The sequence below is a fragment of the Gavialis gangeticus genome, unplaced genomic scaffold (assembly GCF_001723915.1).
Source record: "Gavialis gangeticus isolate Ggan-Ray unplaced genomic scaffold, GavGan_comp1, whole genome shotgun sequence".
In the NCBI taxonomy this organism is placed as follows: domain Eukaryota; kingdom Metazoa; phylum Chordata; order Crocodylia; family Gavialidae; genus Gavialis; species Gavialis gangeticus.
The window spans coordinates 75,723,836-75,745,878 of NW_017729024.1; the positions used below are offsets into that span (position 1 = coordinate 75,723,836).

General features: G+C 42.5%; 1 protein-coding gene across 1 annotated transcript in view; it reads left to right on the plus strand.

The window, feature by feature from the left end:
• The window catches only part of CAMK4 (calcium/calmodulin dependent protein kinase IV), a 259,172-nt gene that overhangs the window by 69,233 nt on the left and 167,896 nt on the right, over positions 1-22,043 (plus strand). Inside the window, exon 5 of the mRNA XM_019518220.1 lies at positions 3,959-4,031. Coding sequence (XP_019373765.1) covers positions 3,959-4,031 — 73 coding nt within the window. The remainder of the gene's footprint in view (positions 1-3,958; positions 4,032-22,043) is intronic.

Consider the following 22,043-nt stretch of genomic DNA (forward strand, 5'->3'; position numbering starts at 1 on the left):
TGCACTTGTCCTTGTTGTACTGCATCCTACTGTGTACTGTTGTGTACTGGCCACTTTTCTAACCTGTCCAGGTCTGCCTGCTATCATTCCCTACCCTCTGGAGTGTGCACTTCACACCACGATTTAGTACCAATCCACTTCCAGGTCCACCGCAAAGCACACGATCAGCCGCAGGGGCACCCTGCATGCCCCCCCCAGATCCAGGAGGCACCAGTCACTGAGCTAGGGGGGCACAGGGGGACTCCCCAGTGTGCTCCCCAGCAGACCTGGAAGTGGACCAGAAGTGCTTCTGGTCCACTTCTGGGCTTGCTGCCAAGTGCGCTGAGGACCCCCCTGCACTCCCGTGGGACACTCCATCTAACCCAGCATCTCAGCATTCACAAGCTACCTGGTACCTTGAAATATGTAGAAAAAACATTTAAATCTGTGTCTATGTCCAAATCATCAAATCTTTCTGAATCTGTCTGAATCAATTTGGAGGGTTCCTATTAGATTTGGAGAGATTAAAGGATCTCCTGATTTGATTTGGATTTGGAGATTCAGCCACTGAATCGGGCCAACTCTCCAATGAACCGAATCAGCAACTGAAGCTTCTCACAGCCCTAATAGCTTGCATGACTGGAGCACTATCATGGAAGAGTTCAATCTGTTCAGAAAGGACGAGCAGGGGAGACAAGGAGGAGGAGTTGCACTTTAGGTAAAAGAGCCACATGATTGCTCAGATCTCCAGTATGAAGCTGAAGATAGGCCTGTTGAGAGTCTTTGGGTTAGGGTCAGAGGGAAGAACAACAAGGGTGATGTCATAGTGTTGGTTTGCTATAGACCACCAGACTAATAGGTAGTGGTGGATGAGGCTTTCTTCAAACAGCTAGTGGAAGTTTCCCAATCACAGGCCCAGGTTCTCATGGGGGACTTCAGTCACCCTGATATCTGTTGGGAGGGCAATACAGTAGGGCACAGGTAATCCAGGAAGTTGTTGGAGAGTACTGGGGACAACTTCCTAGTGCAAGTGCTGGAATGGCCAACTAGGGGCCATGCTCTTCTGGATCTGCTGCTCACAAACAGGGATGAATTGGTAGGAAAAGTAGTAGTGGATGGCAACTTGGGCAGCAGTGACCACAAGATGATTGAGTTCAGGATCCTAAGAAAAAGAAAGGACAGAGAGCACCAGAGTAAGGACCCCAGACCTCAGAAAAGCAGACTTCAGCTCACTCAGGAAACTCATGGGCAGGATCTTCTAGGAGGCCAGTCTGAGGGGGAGAGTGAGTCCAGGAGAGCTGGCTGTACTTTAAAGAAGCTTTGCTGAGAGTGCAGGAATAAACCATCCTAAGGTGCAGGAAGACTAGCAAGTACAGCAGAAGACCAGTTTGGCTTAGCAGGGAATGCTTCAGTAAACTTAATCACAAGAAGGAAGGTTATAAGAAGTGGAAACTTGGACAAATAATTAGGGAAGAATATAAGAGCATTGCTAGGGCATGCATGGATGAATCAGGAAAGCCAAAGCACAGTTAGAGTTACAACTAGCAAGGAATGTGAAGGATAACAGGAAGGTTTTCTACAGGTATGTTGGTGGGAAGAGGAGGATCAGGGAAAGTGTGGGTTCATTACTGAATGGAGGAGGAGCAGAAAAGGCTGAAGTTCTCAATGCCTTTTTTGCCTCAGTCTTCACAGGCAAGGTCAGCTCCCAGACTACTGCATCAGCACAGTTTGGGGAGGAGGTGAGCAGCCCTTGGTGGTGAAAGAACAGGTTAGGGACTACTTAGAAAAGCTGGACATATACAAATCCATGAGGCCAGATGGGTTGCACCCAATGCTTAGAGAATTGGCTGATGTGATTGTAGAGCCATTGACCATCATCTTCAAAAACTCATGATGATCAGGAGAGGTCCCAAATGATTGGAAAAGGGCAAACATAGTGCCCATATTTAAGAAAGGGAAAAGGAGGATCCAGGGAACTACAGACCGATCAGCTTCACCTCAGTGCCTGGAAAACTCATGGAGATATTCCTCAAGGAACCATTTCTAAGTACTTGGAGGAGGAAAAGAAAGTAATTAGGAATAGTCTGCATGGATTCACCAGGGGCAAGTCATGCCTAACCAACCTGATTGCTTTCTATGATGAGATGACTGGCTCTGTGGATGTGGGGAAACCAGTGGATGTGTTGTACCTTGATTTTAGCAAGGCTTTTGATACTGTCTCCCACAAAATTGTCCCAAGCAAGCTAAGTACGTATGGGCTGAATGAATGGACTGTAAGGTGGATACAAAACTGCCTGAACATCAGGCTTAGAGCGTAGTAATCAATGACTCAATGTCTAGTTGGCAGCTGGTATCAAGTGGAGTGCCCTAGGGGTTGCTCCTGGGGCCAGTTTTGTTCAATGTCTTCATCAATGACCTGGAAGATGGCATAGAGTGCACCCTCGGCAAGTTTGCAGATGACACCCAAACTTGGGGGAGTAGTAGATAAGCTGGAGGGTAGGACTAGGATTCATAGTGACCTAGACAAATTGGAGGATTGAGCCAAAACAAATCTCATGTGGTTCAACAAAGACAAGTACAAAGTCCTGCACCTAGGACAGAACAGTCCCATGCACCAGTTCAGGCTGGGGGCTGACTTACTGGGTAGCAGTTCTGCAGAAAAAAACCTGACTGTTACAGTGGATGATATGCTGAATATGAGCCACCAGTGTGCCCTTGCTACCAATGATCATTGGGGATGGTCCTGTTTTGAGCAGGGGGTTGGATTAGATGACCTCCTGAGGTCCCTTCCAACCCTAATTTTCTGTTTCCATAATAAGGGTTAAGTGTCATAATCCTATTTTTTCTTTGGCATACTGTTTATATATTATTGTATTCTTTATATTAATATATGTTTTATATGAACTCTGTACTTTTGACTGAAATTTGAATTTGAAGTACATTTATTAAACAAATAGGTGATACACTTGAAAATTGGCATTTAATGTTCTTATCAACTATGTTTATGTGGGTGCTTCTACACATGCAGTTAATGCTCATGAATAAATTCTGAAGTTTATTGCTCCCAGGCTTGTTGTTTGAACATGTGCCTGGGACCACAGCACATTAAGCTAGGTCAGAGCAGACCTCAGCTGGCAATGGGCCAGGGGGATCAGCCTGCCAATGCAGAGCTGCTCCACCTGGCTCAATGTGGTGCAGAGGGAGGGGCTGGGGCACAAGGGTGCTTCAGAGCAGGGCTAGCTGGCTGGGGCCGTCATGCCCCAGACAGCCAGGGCAGCATTTACAGGTGCACTGCTGCAGAGTAAAAAGCTCTGCAGCAGGATAGTACTTGTATTTACAAGTACTATCCTGCTGCAAATTTAATTCATTTACTCCAGCCTACTAGAGGCATACATTATGTTTACTGCACAACTAATTAATCTGCTGAACATTAAATGTCTCATGTAAACACACCCTGTTTTATATGTTTAATTTATATTCTTCCAGAAGGTCCCAGTGCACATTCTTCTTGGCAGCAAGGGTGAGCTATTAGTGGAAAAATGCAAAACTGTGCCGCACCATCTTGAAATGAATGACTGAAACATGGGAAAGTGGTTTCAAAATATTGCCTAGCTGATTTGAGTAGCCCTAATTGGCTTATTTTTATTATTCTTTAACATGCAAATATGTTTCATTTGAGCTTTTTATAATTTGTCAGTCTTTTCTCTAGTCACTATCTTGCCATTTCTTCAGCACCAAACTGGTATTTTAAACACATATTTTTATCTTAACTTAAAGTATCACAGATAATGTAGAGCAAAGTAAATCTAGCTTTAATCATTTGAAACTGGATGTTTTATTTTACAGGGAGCATCACAGTTGCCCAGATATTTTCAAAGTTGATTTACTTTCTGGTTAATTTTTTTATGAAACATCTATCTACATTGCATGTATACCTTAATTCACTGAGTCTGAGAAGCTTCTCCTGGTTTCTTTGTAGGATTGTAGAAAAAGGATATTACAGTGAGCGAGACGCTGCAGATGCTGTTAAACAAATCTTGGAAGCAGTGGCTGTAAGTATTAACTAATACATTAGGCTCAGTTTATAATTATCTTTTACCAGTGTGGACTAAGTATGCAGGTGTGGAAATAGCAGAATCTCACTATAGCTGATCTGTGTGAATTTAGTTCTGTAATTATTTTTCTCTCGATCCCTCAAAAGTATTGATACCTTAAAAGGCAGAAATGACCTTGGGTGACACTAGTCTGTTTCATGCTATTGTCCATCTGCTATAATTGAATGAATATCCTTTGTCATTATCTATTCTCAAAAACCTATAACCTCATGTGTGCCTGAAAATGGTAGAAGATCACTGGCATTTTTATTGAACTTGCAAACTACATCAGGGTCATTTCTTTAGAATTTTGTCTTATGTGAAAGATACATTGCCCTTCCACTAAAAACAGAGGCTAATGGGAAAAAAAATAATCTGCCAGGTTGCATAATATATTAGCGATACTTCAGTTAGAGTTTCTGCAGAAAGATTACAAAAAAGACCTCTTGCTTAATTTGCAGTCACTGCCTGAGAGTGACCTTTCACCTATTCTAACACGTATGTAAGAGCCTTTAAGCAAATCATGCACAACCTTAAAGGAGTCCTCAAAAGAGAGAATGCATCCAGTGTAGATTATGATGTGAAAAAGTGATTAATATAGATTGCATCAGCATGTCTAGTTAAAAATAAATTTTCAAGACTGCAAACTGCATGTCCATAAAGTAGTCTAAAGCAGGTGTTTAGGGAGTATCAGAGCCTAAGCTGTGATGCAAATTTCAAGTAACTTCATCAACTGGGCCCTAAAATATATCCCTCTTCCCCTTATACTGCATGCCTTTAAAATTTCAATTTTCATTAATGCTTTCACGTACTGAAAAAAAAATCTAGGAGCACGGTCTACATAAAATTTGTATCATTGGACTGGGCAGTACAGAGTTCAAGAACATTATTTAAACTAATACCTTATTAGACTTTATATCTGGCTTCACAGAAGAATGTGTGAGTAATAATAATAGTGAGATCACTGCAGTCTCTGCTTAAGCTCACAGTTGTTTGAGGGTTCAAGTAGGAAAGGGAGAAAGAGAAGGAGGGATGGCCTTCCCAACAATTGGGTAGCTGGCTAATTGCTTGGTGGAAATAAGGTTCCCCTTTATAAGCGCAATAGTGTTTATAACAAAAAGGCAAAGCAACCAACTTTAGAAAAACAGTGAATTAAGGGTTAAAGAGAAAGTTCCTATGTTACATCACTCCTGCCCAAAGGAAGATCCCAGTAGCACTTTTTTCCCTCATGCTTATTTTTTGTTTGATGTGACCTCTGCCAACTGGCTGGATTTCTTCCCTGAATCCATGATGCTTCACCAAGCATTGTGATGGTCCATGGGTGTCCAGGAGTTGAAATTATTGTTTGGAACTGTGTTGGATGTTGAGATATTGGCGGGACAGAGAAATCCCCATGGGGGATAGTTTTGATGGTGGTAAGCAAAAAAAACCCAAACAGTCAACTGTATTTACTGGTTTTGCATTTTGCTTGTTGTATCACTGATACCCTGTGAGAGGCCTGGTAGGGGGCTTAATACTCAATATTTCTCACATTGCCAACATTTGAGGTTTTGGAATTGTCCTTTCTTTCTCTGAAAAGGGCACAAAGTCGATAGGCAGAAATTTTAATTTCCAACTTAACTACATTTTCTGTGTGTTTATAGATTTTAGGTGAAACAAAAGCAATATGCAAGTCTAGAATTCTTACTGGTTCTGTAGAAAATAGGGTGAGCTAATGAATGCATTGCTTTTGTTTTCCTAAAAATGTCCAAGAGTTTTGGTGGAAACTCCGTTTTCAATATAATTTTCTGTATCGTACCTTCAGATCCTCCATCACTTATTAAATGTTTCAAACCATATTGGAAAGGTGATGTGTTTAATCCCACAAGGATAAGCTAATTGCTCTTCTACTTGTCAGATATTGAGGGCAGCAGGCTCTGTAGAAATGATCTCATTTGTTCTCCAAAATAAAAGGTGCCTGAGTGACAGAATAATAAAGGAAAGCAGAGAACGAAAATAGATATGAATATGAAAAAAATATGATGGTCATTACAATTGCTCAAGAATTCACAGATTCTTATACAACATACAGCTATTCACTGTGACTGAAATTGTGGCTCCATTAGAAGCCAACTGGAGTTTTGCCATTGACTACAATGGAGGCAGGATTTATTTCCAGGAGAAAGAATCTGGCTCTTCTTAGAGAGTTGTTTCTACACTTTTTTGCATAAACGAAGCAAAGCAATATGTTTGCATCAGTTTTATGTGCTCCCTCTTTTTCAAAGCAGTTCTTTTCAACTCAATAAATATTCATCCAGGAGCCTGTAAATTGATCACATTGATTTTTCTTTCTAATATCAGTGAAGTGTAAAATGGAGGCCAAAGTACTGCAATTTTAGCCTTGCAAAAGAAATTAGTTTTCTGAGCAGAGTTGCTTTCAGTAAAAAAAATGACATTTTGCAGCAGCAGAAGTATAAATAATTGTAATAAGTGCAATAAAATATTGCTTTTAAAGATTTAAATGTTGATTATTACAGGAAAATTCTTTATATTAGTGCCTTTGTTAGTGAAGAGAAGCTGCCAGACATTTTCAGAGATATGTTTCAAGGGATACTAGGCTATGGATCATTTTGTTGATGTAGTTATCTGGTAAAAATCACTACAGCTGGCCAAAATGTGGGGAAATGTATTTGGCAGCTTGTTTTTTCCATAACTGTGGAATCAATCTGACTTCGTATGTTTCTACTGTTTTGCCATTCATTTAGCCAATGGAAATGTTCATATGCAACTTTCATGACACACAAATGTTTAGAACATAGTAGTACTTCAACTGCATGATAATATATATAGTTTTGTTTGCACAAATGATTCAAACAGTTGTCAGTAACAAGTTCTGATTAAGCAAGATCCTTTTGGGGTTTGTTCGTCAACAGAAAAAAGAGCTGAAATGCCTGAGTAAATTTTTCCTTATGTATAGTTTGTCCAGCTGTAGAAGATACCCAGAACAAAATGTTCCCTGGAAAGAGAACAGAACTGAAAGGAAGAGCATGCAGATTTAAAAAAAGAAAAGTACCATGTGTTCCCATAACATAAAATGTAATTTATTATTCAAAGTCCTAAATTAGTAAAACAGTTAATTATTCAATAAAGTTGTAGCATTACATGCATATATAATCATAAATGTATGTTTTCTTCAATTCCAAGTAGGATAGTATTCAAGTATTATAATACTTATTATATTATAGTTAAAGCACATTGGTAACAATCCAGGGGTGCCCATTTTGGTATCCATCAAAATGAGGGGGAAGGCTTGGACTTAGGGTAATAGAAAGGAAATAGCTGAGGCTGAGATGGGAGACTGATGAGTGGAGTGTGGGTACAGAGCTAAATGAGTCTTGTACTTATTTTATTGCATTTGGAAGTCTGTACTGGGGGATATGCAGTCTTTCACCTTTAATCTGAGTTAATAAAGTATAGTATTTGGGTATAATATATTTACGATATGTTGCAAGAGTAGTATAATAAGATCCACACTTTCCTTTTTATATACAACGTTTACAGCTATATTATGAAAAATCATTGCTATATTGTGCAAAATATTATAGGTTACATTTACTATAACTATATATTTACTATGTTTATTAAATGTATAATCTCACAATATTATCATTATAAACTTATTTATCTCTTGGTTTCTGGATTTGAACCATTTTTGACCATATCTTTTTGCTATCCCCAAATTCTAAAAACAGCAAATAGATGAATACTGTATATTGAGTATTGTAAAGAGTTTTGACTGAACTCACGATCCATTAATAGACCTTCATTACTAAAAATTACAACACCTTCTTAATGTCATAGTAAAACTGAAGAAACTTGCTGACTTTTTGCTGGATTTAACTACCCAAGTCACTGGCCTTCCCCAAATTTATGTTGACTTTCTGGGCTTTTAAAAACCCCAAATTCAAGGAGAATCTAGAAAAGAGGTTGGAAAGCCATGTGAATTTTATTTGCCAAAAAATTGCCAAACCAAAATTAGATAGATTTTACAAAGCAATCAAATTATAACTTATATCACTGGAAGCTGAAAAATGTTAAGTTAAAGTCCTTTCTTTAACTGAGGAAGCTATGGCAAAGCAATTAAAGAACTGAAGGAGATCCATCATCCTTTCCTTTGAGGTTCCCTGTATTTTTGCTCTGTGCCACAGTTGTCCTGTTTTCAGCTAGGATAGTCTGTTATCAATCTGTGACCCTTTTTTCTAGAACACCAGTACTGCCAAAGGGATAAAATGCAACTAGTTGAAATTTACCTAGTTAAAATGGTAGATATTATCGGGCAGCCTCACAATAATAGATAACATGCTTTTCTTGCTTTCGTAAAACATACTTTATTTTAAAAATACTAGACACCTGAGAAATACAAATAGGCATGTTTCTTATATGATTTGTGGTGTTGGCTTCATCAGCAAGGTTCACATGTTCACCATAGTCACCCTTCATGAGTAAAAGGGCTGGAGTAGTATATTAGGGGGTTTTTAAACCAAGGATCCAGTTGTGGGAAAGAAGTGACTCTGCCACTCAGTCAAAGATAAGGCTGAATTCTGAGGTGCCCCCCTCTGAAGTACTGATAATAAGGTATATCTACACTGCAAAGTGTATGGTGGGGGGAAGACACTCATACTTGCCAGACCGGTCTTTGAGCATCTCCAACATAGAGCCACATACCCGAATAGAGATATTCACACTGATTGCCCATTCATCCAGTGCTAGAAATTCTAGGGGAACAGTTCTTGATGCCTCACTACCTTTTAAGATACAAGATTTTTTTGAGATCTGAGTTAGGGTACTTAGATTCAAAACCTATTTCCTTCCCAGCAATGTAGTTAGCCTGATAAAGGGTTAAAAAAATTGCCTCTCACATTTTTGCTGGATCATTTCTGCTACAACATCACTCCAGTACTATCCAGCCTTGTGTCATTCTAGGTATTGGTTTACAGTGTATTATAGGAAAACTTTATCTGTCCTTTCTGAGCCCCCAGCAAGAAATGCTTGATTTCCTGCCAGTATTTTTAATGAAGTATTTATGGATTGCTGCTTCTTCTGTCCATGCTAGTAGATGCCAAGCCATGACTCAAGTACTTGTGGATAAGTTGTTCTTACTTATGGCTGTGTTGTTGTTGCAGAGGTTTCAAATGGTAAGGAAGATCTGTTTTCATCAAATTAGTGATGATTGTTCAGCAATGGCAGATCTCAGAGGGAAGATGATGCATAATGGATGCAGACATGACAGAGAGAGGTGCTGACTACAGTTGAGCCCAGGTGCAGATAAGACAGGCACTAGGACAGGGACTAGGAACTAGGGTTTATTAGGGAAATGGGGGACTTGTTTTTGAGAGGAAACTAAAGGAGCTTAGTTTGTATGATCTAGCAAAACAAAGACTGGAAGGGGACATCATTGTTTTGTAGAACTACATCAGTGAAGGTCTGCAAGGAAAATTATTTAAGATAAAAGCTTATGTTGTCATCAGAACAAATCTGTATAAACTGGCCATGAACAAACTGGCCATGAACAAAGCTGTAAATTAGAAGAAAGTTAGCAGCTGGTTGAGAATCAAAATTCAGGAACAGCCTTCCAAAGGAATGGTCAGGGCAAAAATCCCAAGTGCATGCAAAAAAACCACACAAGATGGAGTCTGATCAATGTATGTAAGGATTTATATGATATGGTGCCTGTGATAAGTGGCTGTACTCAGTGATCTAGAAGGTCCATTCCAGTCCCATGTTATAAATCTAATGTCATATGTATGAATGAAATTGTCCATCACTACTGCACTCAGCAGTACATGGGAAAGGAATGTAGTAGGTATATTTGTTTCTGTATATGTCCATTCATGAACTGAATTGACTGGTACCTTTCACATCCAGAATTGTCCATTGGCTTTAGGACATAGTGACATGGCAAAGAAACCACTAAGCTAAGAACAGGGCAGTGAGAATATACAAATTAAAATCTAGATTAATTATAGAGCTGGAATTCTGCCAAAATCTTCCATTCCACTTCCATTAACCTCTCCCACTGTCCATGAATATGGGCTACTGAAGTCTGCTGGACTTTCTGAGAAGGCATCTAAGAAATCACGTAATGGCCTGCTAGTTGCACTCTGTAGATGCCAGTGCCAGAAGTGCAGACTAAAGTAATTTGATAGAATAAAAAATTATGAGATCATGGAACATGCATGGCTATCCACATGTGTGCAGACAGCTCAGAACTTTATTTGGATGCTTTTTGAGAATGCCAGAGAACAGACTCCTTAAATATGCCAGGTGACCTCTGGGGAAAAAAAGAGGGATGTTGACCCAGATGGACACAAGGGACACAACAGAATAATGACTGAAGCCACATCTTTACAAATCAAGAACTTGAAAAATGAAAGGATAGGAATGGCTGGCATTCATTGACCCCTCTCATATGCAATTGATGGTGCAAGAAGGTGGTTTGGATTGGAATTGCAGCGTGATGATTCACAAAGAGCAAAAGATCCTTCACTAAGCAGTGGGGCTAATGTAATAGCCAGTTGTGAAAATAAATGTAAATGATTGGACTAGTATTGTCTCTGACTAGTATTGTTTGCAAATCTGTTCACAGGCGTTAAGAGGTGAGAATTGTTTTTTTGCTTGCATATACTTCATATTATCTGGCCTTTATTCACTTCATGCAGCTTTCTGATCTATTATGATTCTTATCTTAATGTCATTTAAATAATGTGCTTTCTGCACAGCACAATGCATTTTTCTGAGTTTGTTATAACTGAAACACACATCTCTCCAGATTTTAGAGGCTCATTTCTGTCCAGACTGAAGTGCACTATATTCAGTTGTCAGGCTTTTGTGGAAAAGTATGATTGTGTTCTACTACAAAAAGCATACTCTTCATTTGGAAGACCACAGGCCAGATCCCCTCACTTTTGTAAACTACAGTAGTTTACTTGGAGTTAGTGGAGCTCTGACAGTGCACCCCAGATGAGGATTAGCCCTAGCTGGGCTGAGTTGCCCATTCCTTTGCTGTAGACCAAGGGTCAGCAATCCATGGCCTGTGGGCCAGATCTGGATCATGGATATGTAGCTATAGTAGCATTTTGTGGCAAGGGCTTCAGCAGCAGTTGTATTCTTCTGCCATTACAGGGAAAAGTACTGTCTGCAGGTGCTCAGGAAAAGCAGCAGCAGTGGCTGGTTCCTAGTGCCTGCCTGCCCATCTCTGACCCAAACTGGGTCACTGTACCCCATAGCCCAAAAAAGGTTGCTGACTGCTGCTGTAGACAAGAAAGATAGCCTGGAGGTAATGGCCTCAGGGGTACTGTGTCCAAACAAGCAGCTGTCACAGGGGAAAAACTGCCTTCTAGTCTGAAAGAACTTGCCCCCCACTCTCCCTTCCAAACCTAATTTTCTATAATTTCCATGAACTTCTTGGGGCAAGAGAGGTTGCATTTTCTGTGCTAGGGCACAATTATTTCTGTTCAAAAGCTTTTATTATGAGGTTACAACTTATTCCTCCAGGAAACTCAGGTTTTCCCAGGACATCCTGGTCATTCCATGCTTCAGGCACATAATACAGGCATGTATTGAATGTTGCTGTCACTCATGCACCAGTTTGAGTCTGGGTCTTTGTGGTGACATGTAAGATAGCATCAGCTCAGGTTTTTATAGCTGGCAGTTGAAACCAGAGTTTGAATCTATGCTTTCAAGAATCCACTGTTTAAAAGCACAGAGGAGTAATATTTTCAAAGTGAAAGAGGATTGATTGATTCATTGCTCATTCACCTAAATCAGAGATAAAGAAATGTGTTTTCTTGACATCCCAGTCACACCTGCTACTATTCCTATCAGTACTAGAATAGTTTAGAAATTGTTCTTAGGAAGAGATGTATTCCACCTGACTTCTATAAATTCCATCTTTCATGCCCATTTTAATAGTATTTGAACAATCTTCAATGTACCTCTTGTCACATCACGTTTGTCAAGTCAGGAATCACTGTATCTGTAGTTTACAGATGAGAAACAGGTACAGAAAGACTCAAGGCCAGATTTTCAAAGACATTTAAGCACCTAAGGATGTAGATTGGCACCATAATGCAATTTTTGAAAGTACATAAACAGCTTATTTCTTGAAGGCCAGATTGGTCATTTAGGTGTTGCCACTTAGGTTTTGCAGTGCCTAAAAACTAGGTGCCAGGCCCCAGGAAAGCAGAATTAGACAGAATTGAGCATCTCTGTTCCATATACAGGATATGGAGAGAGTTAGGTTCTTCCAAAAGGCCATTCAGAGTACCTGGAGCTAGCTACTAGGAAATACCAATGGCAAGCATGAATCCATGAGTAGATCTACGATTGTGGTGACCATCTTCAGCTGTGGATGCAGCTCCTTACTGTGATCCAGCACAGCTTCTACCAGAGCTCTGTACGTGCTGTGAGCTCTCTGTGCTGTGAGCAGCAGTCTACCTGGAGTTTCTGTTTTCAATCAGCTCTGGAGTTTGTAGTTCCTCTCTTCTTGCCTCCCTCATCCAGTTTATCAGCAGGGAAAGAGAGGGGATGAGTGGTTGTGACACACAGCCCCTGGGCTCTGTCAAAGCTACTGCTCCAGAGCCATGGGAAAGCAGGGGCTCCAGCCAGAGCCTACGGCAATAAGCTGGTGAACTCAAAGAGCTCACGGCACCTGCAAAGTGCCTATGGGAGCCCCGGTGACATGCTGGTGACCTCAGAGAGCTCACTACACATGCACCACAGACAAAAAAGGTGTGGCTGCACCCCTCCTCACCATGATATTGGATTTGCCCATGGAAGTGTCTGTGTTTTGTAGAAGGTCCAGTTTCAGATTCATTACCTATTATCCTAGAACTGTTTTTTAACTCTATTCTTAGTACTGGGTTGTTTACTAGTCTATATATGCATATGGTCTCAGGCCAAATGTTTTCCTACAGTTTCTTCTTTGCTGCCTTGTGAGAAGGATATAATTTTAAAAAATCAGTTCTCTGATAGCATAAAAATACAACATATTTAGCAGAAATTCAGATTAATGTTTAAAGCAGTTTTATGTCACACAAGGAACTGTTACATAGACAGGTCCCAAGTGTTCTTCTCTATTGACAGTGGTTGATCTATTATGCTATGTGTTGTTTATGATTATTAGCTCATGTCCCATACATTCACAGATTAGTATTAATTTTTATATATCAATAAGGATAAGGATGTTCCAGTATTTAAGCGAAATTGTAAAAATTAGAACTCTGGTTGCAAAACTCCCAGCATATTAATGCTTACCTGGTGCCAAAGCTAAACACTTGGTATTGTGAGTAAAAGTAGACCAGAAAGAAAGAACTATATGGATGATCCCTTTTATGCCCAGCAAGAATGAACTAGAATGAACTTTGTATGATGCCTTAGCTAATACAAGATGCTTTTGTCCTTATGCTTGTTGAATTTTTGGAATCCTTTATTCAGTATTAGATACGAAACTGGTCTGATGATTTATTAATAATCTTATTGATTAATTGGTTGAGCATACTATAGATAGGGAGGCATTAGTTAGGCATGTTGATCTTGTTCTGTGTAAAGACTCCAGAACTTCAGCAGACCAAGGATTATAACTATACACTTTGTCACTGACTAATTATGTTTTTGATAACTAATAAATTAACTGGGCTTCATCACTTTTCCCGCCTGCCACATCTTTGGTGTTATTGTTGGGGAGACAGTTCCCTGTCAGGGGCGTGGAGGAGTCTCAACCCTGTGGGTTTCTTCGTGAGGCTCCAAACCTCCCCTTTACCTCACCCTTACCATGTCCTCGGCCTGGGTAGATGCTGCTCCTCTCAGGTCTTCCCACACTGCCCACCTTGAAAAGATCGGATCTTCCTGGCCATCAATCTTCAGGGATCCATCCCTCATCTTCAAGTTGGCTTTCCCTCTCCTGAGAAACTAAACCTGCCACATCAGGGGCCAAACTGTAACTGAAGAAACTCAGCTGAAAATGACCAGCTTCTGCCAGTGGGCTCCTGAGATTCCCTCTCTCTGGGCCCTCAGTCCCTTCGGGGAGACTCATCCATCCCCTTTATCTTAGTAGACATGGATACAGGCAACCGCCCTGCGTCCAGCCTCTGCCAGCTCTTCTGGGATCACCTCCCTGGGGCCTGGCTGACCTGTAGTCCAGTTGTCCTGGTCCCTCCAGCTGGCCTTGTGTACTTGTCCCTCCTGGGGGCTCATGATTCCCCGTGCTCTGCCCACTGCAGGGCTGTCTGGGGATGCCTGTGGGCTTGAGAAGTCATCCCCAGCCACAACGTCTGAGCTCCTTCTGGTCAGAGCCCCTCTGGTTCCCGGCAGTGTCCCTTGAGGTTGCTGCCTCTCCGTGTGGCTCCCTTGCCCTCATCAGCCCCCAAGGCTGCCCTCTGCCTTACCCATCTGGGTCCTCCAGCAGGTGCCCAGTTCCTCCTTGTGGCGGCTGGAGTTGGAGCCTACCAGCTCCGCAGCTGGCATCTCCCAGCTGGCATTCTGCTTCTTGCTCCTCGGCACCCCCTCAGCTGGATCCCTGGCTGCCTTTTGAGCAGCTCGCACTGCTCAGGAGCCATGCCCCCAGTTCTCACCGATACGCAGGTTCAGACAGCTGCAAAACTGCTGAGCCTGTGTCTGTGTCAGTATCAATTTCAGGTCTCTTCCCAGCTGCCACCCGTCTCTGTTCCTGCGGTAAGTGTTGGGCACGCTGATCAGGGTCTGGACCACACTGGGGGGTGCTTCTGCCTCCCCTCTCACAACCCATATTGGCCTCGTCTTATAATCGCATGTAAGGAAACCTCCCTAAATACATTGTCTATCATTGAACTGCTGCCAAAAGCAGCATGTGCTCGGCAATGGAAACCAACTAAGAAGCTGGTTAAATGCAGCCAATACTAAGCAGGACTGTAGAACACATGGCCCACACTGGGCAAACATGCTGATGGGAATTTGTGTGCGTGTGTGTGGCCCTAAAAAAACCAAAACAGGCAGTTTCTCTCCCAGGAGGGAACTGGCATTGGGCCTAGAGGTATTATGATACCAGACCAGCACTGGGAGGGCCAGAGCCAGTACCAACGCCCTCCCTTTGGTGCCAAAAATGCTTGATCTTAGCCCAAAGGCCCAGATGCGGGTGGGAACCTACCCCACTTTTTTTTGGTTTCCCAAAAATATTTATATATATAGTCAAGTGCACCACAACATTCACAAGACAGGTTGGTAGAGGTATAGCAAGATGTGTGTGTGTGCGCGCATGCGCATACGTCATTCTCCCCTTGTACTCGGCCTTGGTGAGGCCGCAGCTGGAGTACTGCATCCAGTTTTGGGCTCCACAATTCAAAAGGATGTGGAGAAGCTTGAGAGAGTCCAGAGAAGAGCCATCCGCATGATCAGCCACCCCGCAACCACCCCTCCCGACACCACGCTGCCAGCCATGGGGCTCTTTAGCCTGGAAAAGCTCAGGCTCAGGGGTGATCTGATGGCCACCTATAAGTTTATCAGGGGTGTTCATCAGGTTCTGGGGGAATGTCTGTTCACCACAGCGCTCCAAAGGATGACAAGGTCGAACAGTCACAAACTCCTCCAGGACCGTTTCAGGCTGGGCATAAGGAAGAACTTCTTTACTGTTCGAGCCCCCAAGGTCTGAAATAGACTGCCACCGGAGGTGGTTCAAGCACCTACTCTGAACGCCTTCAAGAGAAATTTGGATGCTTATCTTGCTGGGATCCTATGACCCCTGCTGACTTCCTGCCCCTGGGGCAGGGGGCTGGACTCAAAGATCTTCCGAGGTCCCTTCCAGCCCTAATGTCTATGAAATCTATGAAATTTTTCCTTTGCCCAATCTGCTATTCTGCTTTCAGCTCCCTCCTCCATGCTCCCTTCCTGACTTGCTACTCTGCTTTCTGCTCCCTTTCCTGTACTCCCTGCCTTTGCTGCTGCTGAGCTGCCTGTCCCATCCCCATTCTGCCACATTACACAGAGGCCTCCCATGCCACTTGTGGCACATGTGCTGCCAGTTGGCCACTTCCTACTCTACAAATATCCTGATTTGCTTATATTAGAAAGATAGAAAGGGGTGTGATACTTTGTAGTGTGAATGCCGCATAAAACAGATAGCTACTCAGAATATGTTTTAAGTATGGGGGAAAGCGTGACGAAGGGCATTTGGGCCCAAAAGCTTGCAAATAAAGATTTTAATTTTTTTTATTTATTTTGCAACTATCTAGTTGGTCTAATAAAAGATATCACCTCTACCCTAAGAGTTTTGGCTGGCAAAAAACATGAAACGGGACCACAAACAGTTCACCCAGAATCCCTCTGTTGCACTCTCTCTCAGCCTGGCACATATGATTAGTGTGGCCCTGCCCTTCATGAGGTGACGCTTGACAAGGTTGCCCTGTGCCTCATCTGCATATATATTTTTGGAGGATCCCAGAACTTGTGACAAGAGCACCCAGTTCTAGTCATGAGTGGGGGCTAATTAGCACATGAATACTTTGTTGGGGGGTTATCTGGAGTACACGGACATACTGAGTAGTGCTGAGCTATGGGGTCACCCCCAGGCTTGAAATCATGTTGACTCTCATGGGGTCCAGCCCAATGAACTGTGTGGTAAACCATGAGTCTTTGGCTTTGGACTAATGTCATGCATAGTTTGTACTTCATATAGGTAGGTGTTAAAGTGCTGCTCAGAATTGTTTATGGTGTACTTGTGCTAAAACTTGCAGCAGTTTCAAAAAGGTAACATGCATCGATTTTGGATGAACTAAATGTATGGGTACTATATGCAAATTGTTCTGGTTATTGCTAATTTCAGATTATTGTTTTCAGTTTTCTTCTCACTTCCATGTGCTCAGGAAGAGTAGGGTCTGAGAGTAAGGAGAGGTGGAAGGGGCTGCCAGGGGAAAAAGTTGGGGGGCAGCAAAGAGCAAAGTGATTACCTGACTCCCCAGATTTATTTTCCCTGTTGTAGCGGTGGGAGGGGGGACAAATTCAAAGCAAATCTCCAATAATTAGATTCTGTACCTGGAAAATTATAATTTATAAATTTTCCGATATAGAATCTAATTATTAGGGGGTTGTCTTCTAACCAGGTCATCTTCTATTCAAGTAAAAATGGTATGTTACTCATCTGCTGTGTCCTGCATATGGTCCTAACTTCATCACTGCCAGATGTTCATAATTTGATGTCCTGTCAGTGTGCAGCCATGGGTAAAATGTTTTCTGTATTAACACTTGTGCACATAAATGGTGGTATTTACATGCATAAACCATATTTCAGTACACAGATAGAATTTAGGTGTTACTCATAATGGTACACACACATACTGCTGCACGGTATATTACAAGCTTCCATAATTGACTCTGCAATCGTGTGCGCATGCAGTTGCAAGCCAGTTTGAGGCCTATATCAATGAATCAAAACTGTAGAATAAAGAAATTAGTTCTTGTTCTCTTTGTTCCATATTACGTATGTTGGCATGATTTGTCTGCAGTCATAAACTCCCACCTTCTTTCCATCCAAACACTCTTGCCTTCTGTTTCTCCGTGCTCATGATACAGTTAACATGGTTAAAGTGTGAACACATATCTGTGCACACATGAACACTCATTGCTCTCTAGTGTTTGGCCCTATACCTATTTGCATTATAATTTTAGCATTTAAGTTTTATCATGGAAGCAGTTTGTCATTTGCTGAATTATCCAGACTTGGCAGTATTTGGTGCTGAAACAGTTACCTCAGATTTGTCTAATATTGTTCAGTACAGTTATGGTGGTTTTCATATTCATGTCTCTCTTTTGTAATTACATGATTCTGTACTTCTTTTATCCTTAGAAGCATTTCTTGCAGCATGGGATTTTGGTGGTGGGATGATCCTTTGAACAACAAGCTAAGTGATTTTTTTCCCTAAGAGACTATATTGAATAAAAATGAAATTTCAAAAGATGTAAGCTAAATAGGCTAGGTTTTTTTTATATCTGTAGCTGTTGAATAATGCTTTCCCCACTCTGATGGCTGTCATTATGCTGAAGTACAGTTTCCTGATGATGTGGGAATACAACTCACTATTGAAATGTTGATAAAAACAGGAAACTCTAAAAGTTGTTTACAACATAAATTCTACTCTTTGGGGTTTTAAAAAGTTTAATTAACCACTTTCATTTGTCTTAAAAGTATTTTCAAAATCCTACTTTTCTAACTCAAATAGCAAACCACTTGCCCTTTTTCCTTGTCTACATTAGGGTATCAAGATGATAATTTTTCACGTAATAATTTATTCTCGTTATTATATTTAAATTAAACCGTTTATCTCAGGGATTTATTTGTCCCTGTAACTAGATGCAGTGACTAAAATATCTTCTGTATTGTCTGTTGGATCCATCCCACAGTCTCTCTGAATTAATTTCTCATCAAATCTCATAAAGTGCCAGTTTCCTGACTGATCACCATCTTGTGGTAACAGGAAACTTTTCTGATATTTGTACTTAAGACCCTACATTTCCTTCTCAGGCTATTGTTTCTGATTTCCTGCTGCTGCTTCTAACTGAATTGCATCCTGATGCTTCTGTACCATACCCTGTCAATTTAAACCTCAGGAAGACTGCAGAAATTTGTATCTAAAACCAATTATTGTGAGAGTGTTCAGCCATTTCCAAGCCTGTGCAGGAAGAATACGATTTTACAGACTTCCATTCAAATCACTGGACTTTGGTCTAGCCCATATTAACATGAGCTATGATAGTATCAGACAAGAAGATCAACAGTGACTATACAGCCTACAAGTACATTCTTCAGACTTCAAGAATTTATACTTGAGAATTTATACTTATGCCTGGCAAGATATTGAGTAACATTTTAACAGATTAGGGTTCTGGATTATTATCAGGTAAATAAATACAGTATATGATTACAAATACTTTGATATAATTCATGTGAAGCAAAGTAAAGCAACAGACAGATCACAGATTAATATTTTCCATAACATTTCTGATGTAGGATCTCCTACCGAGATAAATGATAGGAGGATCTTACATTTACCAGTGACCAAAAAGAGCAAATACAAACATAATTAGATGTTGGCTAAATGACAAGGAAGTGCTGGAATTGTGAACAAGACAAAAACATTATATGAATAGAATGTATTTATTCAGGCCTAAATAAATATGCAGGGCATGTCCAGATGAGCGTGGCTGTGCAGTATGTGGAGCTGTAAACACATCTGCAGCGCTACATACTGCACAGTCAGCTGTTCTCCATGCTGAAAGGTCATGCTGCCCATGCGTGCACTGCTCCAGGGTTTTTTTACACAGGATTTTTGACCTCTGGATATCCAGGGGTCAAAAAAACCTACAGAAAAAAAACTGGAACAGCGCACGCGCAGGCAGTGCACACCACTGAAAAGCGGAGCCAGGCTGCAGCTGCCAGCCAGGCTCCGCTTGGCAGGATTACCACTGCCACATCCCCAGAAGGCCCCCAGGTCCCCAGGTAAGGCTTCTGGAGCCAGCTTCCCCCAGAGCTCCTAGGGTAACTAGTTGAGACCAAAGCGCATGTGGCGTGAGCGTTCCCCAGGGACAAGTAGCTGCCACCGCTGCTACTTGTCCCCAGGGAACCAAACATCCACGCTCTTCTGGATCTGGCTACAGTTAACCAGAATAACAATCACAACAACAAAAACATCAACAAAAGAAGTTGTGATTTGAATCTGTGGACTGATTCTCTGAAATGTTCCATGGGCCAAATCCTAGTCCACCTATTAGGTCAGGGGTGGGCAAAATACAGCCCACAGGCCAGATCTATCTAGCCCAACAGCAAGGCCTGCCCTTCCTCACCCCACCCCCAGCCTCCCAAACCCCTACCCCGACCAGCTGGAAGCCTCTGCCTAGCAGAGGCTTTTGGCTTGGGACCATGGGGCTATTCCTGCCTCCTTGCACTAGAGTGGGAAACTCAGGTAAGAGTGGGGAGGAGGGAGAAGCAAGGGAGGACCATGTGCCATTGCCCAGTCCTCAGGGCCAAGCCAGCTTCTGCTGAGTCCTGCAGTCACAGTCATGCAGCTAGGAGCCACGTGGTGCTGGAGCGGCCAGTAGGGGGCAGGAAATCAGGTAAATGGCAGCTACAGGCAGGGTGGAGCAAGCGTGTGTGCAGCAACAGTGGGCAGGAGCACAGGGCCTGCACCAGTGTCATGGGGCCAGTGCGGCGCAGCAGAAGTGCAGGGCCAGGCCAGCAGGGGTCTGTAGAGATGGGCCAGGCTGCACCAGCAGGGAGAGAGGGGAGCCAGCCCAGCTCCATAGAGCCCCTGCCAGCCCAGACCCTGTGCTCCTGCTGCCCTGCTCTGGACCAGGACACTGGCGCAGGCCCTGCACTCCTGCCCAGCTGTCGCTGTGCTCCTGCGTGCCTGCTTGCTTTCCCTCCCCCTGCCTGTGGCCACTTTCGCCGCTTCCCTGCCAGCCCACCAGCTGTTCTGGCACCACGTGGCTCCTGGCTGTATCATTGGACTAAGGGAGCATGGGGCCCACACCAGTACTCTGGGGCCAGAAGCAGGAGCAGGGGCATGTGTGTGTGCATGCATGCAGGCAATGAGACAGGGGAAGAGGGAAAGAGAGAGAGAGCAATGAGGGAGAGACAGTGTGTGTGTGTTGGTTCATACAGCGAGTCCCACATGCACACCTCAACATACACATATACCCACAGCCCCCTTGCACTGCCATACATACAGACCCCCACACCCCCTCACACACCCCAGCCACCCTTCCCCCATGCACACCCCCCACAAACCCTATAGCTACCCATACCCCACATTTCCACACACACATCCACATGCTCCCACCCCCACACCCTTACATCTATCCACCTCCCACAAACCCCACACAGACACACCCACAGCCTCCCCCATACCCCACATACCCACAACTCCCCACAAACCTATACCCACCCCCCACCTCCACACAATATACAACTGTAAGACTTCATTTTAAGCTATTGTGCAATCCCCTCTATGTACACTACATAAGCACATGTAAATCAAGACAAAAATATTTTTTGAAATCAAATTAATGAATGTTGTAGATGCTTGATTTTTAGACTATAATTTGGTATTTTTCTGGTTCCCAGGTGGCAAAACACCTTGCTGAAAGGAGTACTTCTGGTGGCAAGGGGAGGGACTCGTGGTGGCAAAGGTCGGGAGTTAGGGGGCGGGACTTCTGGTCACAAGATAGTGACCAGGGGCAGGGCACCTGTCAAGGTGAGGGGCTACCCATGCGGCCCTCCACAGCTTGCCAAAACTCAGTAAGCAGCCTTCCAGCCAAAATAATTATCCAACCCTGTATTAAGTGCCCAAATGCAATCCTCTTCCACCTTTAACACATCTACTTTTGTAACGTAGATCATGTTAGTCTTAAGATTATGCAGTAATTGTGTAGGTAATAAAGAACTTTCCCTCTGTTTGTTTGTTAACTAGCTTTACACCTTTCCCTTTCCAAGAGAGGCTCAGGGCATCTTACAAAAGAGAGCAAAATAACTTGGACAAAAGGAGAACAAGCAAACATTGCTGGACCCTTTCATAAACAAGACAGAAAAGTAACCCCTACACTGATTCTCTTCTAAAGAACTTTGATATTTGCTATCTTACTGCACATTCAGCAGTCTTCTTCCTTCATATTCCCCTGAAGGAGCAGGTAGAAGGTAGTGCCATGCCTCCAGTCCCACATTCCAACCAATCAAACTGGCTGGGTATACAGGAGATATTAAGCTATACCTCATAACAGGATATGATAGGGGGCATATTATTTCTATGCAGTAAGGAGCTCAAGGAAGATTTGTCTCTTGCGGCAAAATGGGTTCTGATACCTTTCCTGGCGCAGTGCTATTACACAGTATATGGTACCAAATTAGCATGATCAAGTATTTATCATTTCCTGAATAATTATTTTATAAATTGGGAGGGGGGCATACAATTA